Source organism: Nicotiana tomentosiformis, chromosome 5 (assembly GCF_000390325.3).
Source record: "Nicotiana tomentosiformis chromosome 5, ASM39032v3, whole genome shotgun sequence".
In the NCBI taxonomy this organism is placed as follows: Eukaryota; Viridiplantae; Streptophyta; class Magnoliopsida; order Solanales; family Solanaceae; genus Nicotiana; species Nicotiana tomentosiformis.
The window spans coordinates 130,256,827-130,263,599 of record NC_090816.1 but is presented as its reverse complement, the minus strand read 5'-3'; the positions used below and the strand labels follow the sequence as shown (position 1 = coordinate 130,263,599).

At 38.8% G+C, this 6,773-nt stretch overlaps 1 protein-coding gene across 1 annotated transcript; it reads left to right on the top strand.

Annotated features, from left to right (window-relative positions):
- The first annotated feature begins 1,464 nt into the window (after window positions 1-1,464).
- On the top strand, window positions 1,465-6,537 carry LOC104094674 (protein ecdysoneless homolog). Its single transcript, XM_070175356.1, has 5 exons — window positions 1,465-2,684; window positions 3,576-3,896; window positions 4,426-4,559; window positions 5,259-5,425; window positions 5,748-6,537. Exons 1-5 carry the CDS (start codon window positions 1,540-1,542, stop codon window positions 5,925-5,927), a joined length of 1,947 nt encoding a protein of 648 aa, XP_070031457.1. The 5' UTR covers window positions 1,465-1,539; the 3' UTR covers window positions 5,928-6,537.
- Window positions 6,538-6,773: the final 236 nt, after the last annotated feature.

The window sequence follows — 6,773 nt, the reverse complement described above, 5'->3', positions numbered from 1 at the left end:
ATTGAGTACTCTGAGAGTGTGAGTACATGAGCTCATCATTGAGATGCATTGCATTTGACATGCGTATTTGAGATACATGCATAGAGATGCATTTCCTTCTGCTACCCGATTTTGGGGACATTTATGATTTTACCTGTATCTTGACATGTAGGCATAGAGAAGTACTTTCCTCATGCTATCTGAAAATGAAACATCTTACTATTTGTTGAAAGGAGTTTTGGAAAACAAAAATCACAGTTTTCAAACTTACTCGTACTTTGACTTTTTTCGGTAAAAGATTTGGATTTTCACTGAGATGCTTGAAAAGAAATGCCTATTATTTTTTGGAATTGTGAACGAACTGAGCATTTTATTTTTGAGATACTTTTTTGTTATTGTACTATACTGTTATGAAATGTGGTAGAATATTGGTGTTGTACCTGACCTTTTTGTTAGCTCGTCACTACTTTCAACCTAAGGTTAGGTTTTGTTACTTATTGAGTACATCGGGTCGGTTGTACTTAAACTATACTTCTGCACCTTGCGTGCAGATGTTGGCTGCTGATGTTGTTGTGTTCGATGAGAGCTGGATTGAAGATGTACATGTATCCCGGTTGTAGCTGCCTCTTGTTGGTGGTAGCTTTAGATCTGTAAAACTCTGTTTATGTACTATTCAAACAGACTATGTATTTATTTCATTTCCGTTTTGTAAACTATATTCTTAGAAACTCATGATTTGTACTACCAGTTTTTGATGAATGTATCAGATTCAGATTCAGATAGTTTCTTTACTTAATTACTTTATTAATTGTTATTGGAATTGATTAGTGGTTAACTGGCTTACCTAGCAGGTTGAGTTAGATGCCATCACGACTAGTTAGATTTTGGGTTGTGACAAATTCACGTGAAGGTAAAAAATAATTAAAAAACAACTCAATATAGTGTTCATCGAGCAGAAAAATGTATTTTTGATGCATAAAGTGTATTAATCTTCTTAAACATCGTGTCTTATTGTATCAGATATAGAAAGAACTTTTGCTTTGGGCAAACAAGGACCTTGGTTGATTGTCCAAATCAAGAAATTGCGCTGGATTGACCTTTTCAGAACCATTATTTATATTTTAACCCTATTAAGGAAAAATTTAAAAAAATAGTCTCGCGCCGGAATTTTGAAACACCAGGAATTCAGACAGTATGTTGTGAAATTCTGGGAGCATCCTTTAAAATTCTAGCAGTGTGCTTCAAATTTTAGCGGCATACTTTAAAATTCTGAGAGCGTATTTCAAAAGTCGGGCATTGTGCTTTAAAATTCTGGTGTGGGGACTATTTTTGTAATACTTTTTTTTTATATCAGGGTTAAAATTTAAACGGTGGCATTAAAGGATCCTATTTGTGCAAATCGCCCGTAGCGTATTGGTCCTAAAGTGCTCGAACCAGCCCATTTCCTCCCCGACCCGAACAGATGAAACCCAAACCCATAAAAGGCGGGATGTAAAACCGCCTTTCTCGAGCTGTCACTCTCAGTAGTTCTTCTAAGTTCCAGAACCTCACCGGCGAACCATGGCGGAGCACCACCCTTCCACCGCCACTTCCTCTAACATCTTCTCCCAGAAAAATTCCGGTCCGCCGGACGACACCGTGTACTTCTCCATATACCCAGATTTCTCCTTAAACCCAACTTCTCCACCCACCACCATCACTTCTCAGCTCCAATCCCTTCACCTCCAAATACTCCAAACCCTATCCCGTTACACTTCCAGCTACATATGGCAGCACGAACCCTTAAAACTCTCACTTTCCGCCACCGCCACCCCTCCCCATCTTTCCGGCAAGCTCCGTTACGGCGACAACCTCGAAGATGAATGGTTCGTCGTATTCCTGCTATTCGAAACCTCAAAACACTTTCCTGATGTCTCTATTCGTGTTTGGGACAGTGACGGCGAGTTTTTGTTAATTGAAACCGCATTTCATCTCCCCCGTTGGGTTAACCCGGACACAGCGACGAATCGGATTTTCATTCGAGGTGGGTTTCTCCATATTATCTCTAATTCTCTAATACCCTCTACCCCGGAACTTCGTGAGGCGCTAGTTTTATTAAGCAATAATATCAGTTCTCTTCAAACTAGAGCACCCGAGGGAGTGCAGCGTCAGTTAGAGAATAGGTTAAAGGAGTATCCTAATAGAGCGGAGAAGAATGTGCATCGGGTTAGGGTTACGGTTCCGGTGTCAGTGGCAAAGGTGTTAAAGCACGAGCCTTGTTTGATTTCGATTGCTGTTGAAGGGTTTTACGATAGGGATATAGATACTATGAAGTTTGCAGCGAAGACGGAGAAGTTTTTGGAGAAAGGGAGTGGAGAAGAGCTGGTGCAGGTGATGGTTAGGATGTCCAGGGCAATGTATGCACAGTTGGTGCAGCAGACGTTTCAGGCGCCAAAACGCTATCCACCATTGCCACCTAAGAGTGATTTAGGTGCTTATTTGGAAGCTGAGCTAGGGATGAAGATTGCTTGTGGATTTGAGATGATTTATCAGTTGAGAAAGACACAGGGCATGGAGGGAAAAGGGAGTACTTGGGATGCATTTAGACAGAGTCTCGAAAGGAGTGGGTATTTTGAAGGGTTGTTGCCGGGATCAAAGGAGTATAAAAGATTGATGCAGAATGCTGAGGAGTATTACAAGAATAGTTTACTGCATGCACGAGAAAGGTAACTGTTGTTTGTCAGTTTGTGTAAAAGCTTGATTTTTTTAATGAAATTATAGAATATGCATGTTTAAAGACCTACTAGAGTTTGTTTCATAAGCTTTGGTACAATTGGTTTCTTGGGTAGGACAAGTTCGAGTTATATTTGGCATTTGGTGTATATATGTCTAGTTTACTTCCCTGCCAACTGCCAAGGGGGGATGATGTATGCAATGGTTTCTTGAATGATATTATTGTGAAATAACAAACAAAAATGTGGGTTGCACCACTAAGAATATCTGCAAATTTGGGTAAAATTAAATTATGCCATCGTGTTTATATTATCATGATAAAATTTCTGCATACTGGGTAATGAAATGGGCATTGCCTGATCAGGGTCTGTCTGGTACCATTTGCAACTTCACGAATCCTAGGCTAAATATCTCCTGGGTGCGTCTGTTTAGCTTTGTTTCTTGTTTATAGGCCTATCAATTGTTATGGATTTTCAGTAATGAGTTCAAATTGTTGTATACTTTCCTACGTGTCCTAGATGTCAAAAGGAAAATTTGAAGCAGAATTTGTGTATACAGAAATGATACTGGATTTTGAAACCTTTTGCCTTATTTATTTAATAAAGAAAACTTGGAACTGGATTTTGAATCTCCGAGAGAAGTTGTTAGTCTTTGAATACTTACGTCCTGCCTTACTGAAAGGAAAGCTTGAAAATGGTAATGTAAGTGACACGGTCATATTGTTTACTGTAATGGTACTTTTTTCTCTTGGCTTGATTCACCATTTTCTCCACTTATTGCTTGATATGCTGATAATACTGTTTATACTAATCTTGTCTGAGATGCACTTGTGGGTCATTTACGTATTCCTTAGCCTATTACTAACCAACTTCTGGAAAAAGCAGTGATATGCTAAGTGCTCCAGTGCGAAGAATAGATGAGATCCTTGCGCTTCCCGAGTCTGCTGATGACTTTAAGGATCAGGAGCTGCCACCCTCTGATGATGATTCATGGCTTTATGATGGGGAGGATGAGCTAAATGCCTCTCTTCAAGAGAGGCAAAAGGAGATGGAACTGTACAATTCAAAAAGGAAACAGAAATCAAAAGAGCAGGATGGGCCCAGCAATGGCTCTGATAATTTTGATCTTAAAGATATATCAAAGTCTATGCAAGCATTTGTCACGAAAGTGGCCAGCTATGAAGGTGCAGAGGTTCCAGAAGACAGGTTTTTGTCCTTCACTCTTCTCATTTCAACACGTGGATTGGCATATACTTGGTTTCTTTTGTGTTATTTTACTGACGAGAGGTTAGATTGTAACAACTTATATTTATCGGGTTTGTGCTATTTGGATTAACTGACTTGCTGATTATCGTGATTGTCTTTGTACGTATTCTGGGGTGCAAGGGTAAAATAGATCAGATAGTTATGAAGCAAGAGATTGCGTCATAAATTTGGATTAACTGACTTGCTGATTATCGTGATTGTCTTTGTACGTATTCTGGGGTGCAAGGGTAAAATAGATCAGATAGTTATGAAGCAAGAGATTGCGTCATAAATTTGGTCATAAAATTAAGTTCCTTGCAATATATATAAAGTCAAAGGAGGGCTAGTTTGGTTAAACATATCATATCTATATTCTTTTGGAGCAGCATCTCCTTGAAAATAAGGGTGTAGTGAGTCAAACTGGTAAATAAAGAAGGGCACGCGCCCATCCTCCTGTAACTTATTTTGGCTTGTTCTCTATCTCCTATAGGAACGTAAAGGAAGTGGACTTTGATGTGGATCGCTTTATGAAAGACATGGAATCATTTGTGAGGCGTCAGGGCTCTGGAGACACTGGCAGTGATGCTGATATAGAAGAAGAATCATCATCAGATATGGAGTTTGGTGAGTCACATTTTTTATTTCTTTAAGTCGATCTTTTTAGTAACAATAGCCAAATGTTATTTATTAATTATATATGCAGATTGGAATTTTTCACTTATTTATAATATTGGTAGGTCTGTACCAACGAAAATTGCCTAGTTTTAGATGGGATATCTCTCAGCTTTTTCTTTCAATTTTTCCTACCATTGTTTTTTTTGTGAGGGGAGGTGGGAGAGGGCAGAGGGATGTGAGACTTGGTCCCCCTTAGGCTGGGTATGGTTGAGGTAAGGTGGTAGGGCGCCGGATCATTTTTCTGTTTCGGTATGAGGTGAAGTGATAGTGGAGCTGACCCTCCATGACAACTTTTACCCGTCCAATTCTAATATGTCCGAATGTGGACAAAAAATCACGTTTATATAGGGAAGTCAACCAGGTAGTTTCTCTCCCTTATCCTCCCTCCCTCTTCCTGGGGAGGAACTTAACATAGTATTGGTGTAAGTTCATCTTTTGAACTTCATTTTTCACCAAGTTTACAATCCCAAACTCCTTCCAGAAATACTAGAGAATTGGGGGTGAGGGATATGCTCAAAATGAAAACATCTTCTACATGTTCTCTCCACCCCCCCTCCCCCCCCCCCCCCAAAAAAAAACCCCCACCCCTACCCCAAGCAGAAAAAAATGCAATAGAAGAAGAAAAAATGACATTTCTTGGACATGCAGATGAATCTGAAGATGAGAATGATATGGCCGAGCCATCTGATGATGATGATGAGGAAGGTGCCGCTTTCATGCATTCATATTCTGATGCTCTGAATGAGGAACTTAAAGGCAGCACACTGAGTAATACATTTGTCCGTGCACATGAACAATCCGTTAAGAAAGATGAGGTTAGTCCACACTTCCAATTAAATCTATATTTATTTTCTGATCTTGCCTGGAGATCAAGTTTCAGCTGGTAGCAATTTTCCTGCTATGTTAAATTTACAGTTCATTTCTGTGCCCCAAAATCGTTTTAGCATTGACAAAAGTGTTTTATTTGGTAGATAATGGGTTCTCGTAAAGTCATTTAGCTTGTTGCTCAGGACATATACCCCCTATTCTGTAAATCAGAGACAGAAGACAGAAAAAGTGAAAATTGTCATTGTACATTGCATTTCTAGTTACAAATAATATTGTTAAGATTACTCATTGGACAAATATATGAAGCAGGGAACATCTAATGCTACAGAAAGCATGGAAGAGGAGTTCACTCCAGTAGATGTGGATTTCAATCTTGTAAAGAATTTCCTCGATTCATTTTCTTCTCAAGAAGGACTTCCTGGACCTGCTTCTAACTTGCTTGGACTCATGGGTTTACAGCTACCACCGGATGCTAGCAAAGGGAAATAAGCATATTTTGTGTCTGCAGCTTATTTCTCTACTTCCTTTCTATAATCTGTTTTTCTTTATGATTGCCATGGATTACTCCTGCAGGCTAAGCTGAAGTTAGAGATCGACCACATTCTAGTGTACTCGGGCATATTCTCATAAATGACGAGCGAAAGCAACACAACTCCAGGAGCCACCTTCTTGAAACGGAAGATTATCTATTGTGTCAATTGTTCTCTGCATCAGTATATGTTCCAATATGAATCGAGAACTTTTGTGGCAAGGGACGATATTTATGGCAAACATATTAGAATTATTAGATACACATGAGAGAGAGATGGATATTAGAATTATTAGATGCCAGGGTCCTTTTGAGGCCAATAGGCATATGATGAGATTATGATGCAATTGTATGAGTTTGGAGTTGTGAGAGGTCTCCCCTTAAGGGGGAGTATGGTGTGTTCATTCTATCTATTTCATTTTCCCCTAGTTATTTTTAAGTCAGACTTGGGATTTTTGAAAAGAAGTAGATAATTGATTTGAGAACGAGAGCAGAGTTATTATGAAGCTATGCACTAGTTTATCTACTGTTATAGTTGGTATAATATTCAATCTGCAAATTGTTCATCTAGTGTATCATTTTGCGCATGACAACTTTATTTAGTTTAAAATAACTCTGTTTCAGATCATCGTTAATCAACTTCTGAGCTATGTTAAAAGTGCAGCTTTGCATGTGAACTCTTTTTGGTTTAATAACAAGTAGCACCTCTGATTTTCTTTGAGCATTCTTTAAACCTTTCTCATCTTTAATGACAAATGTTTACAAACACTACGTTCGTTCAAAGTCAATAGAAAAAAAAAAAAAAA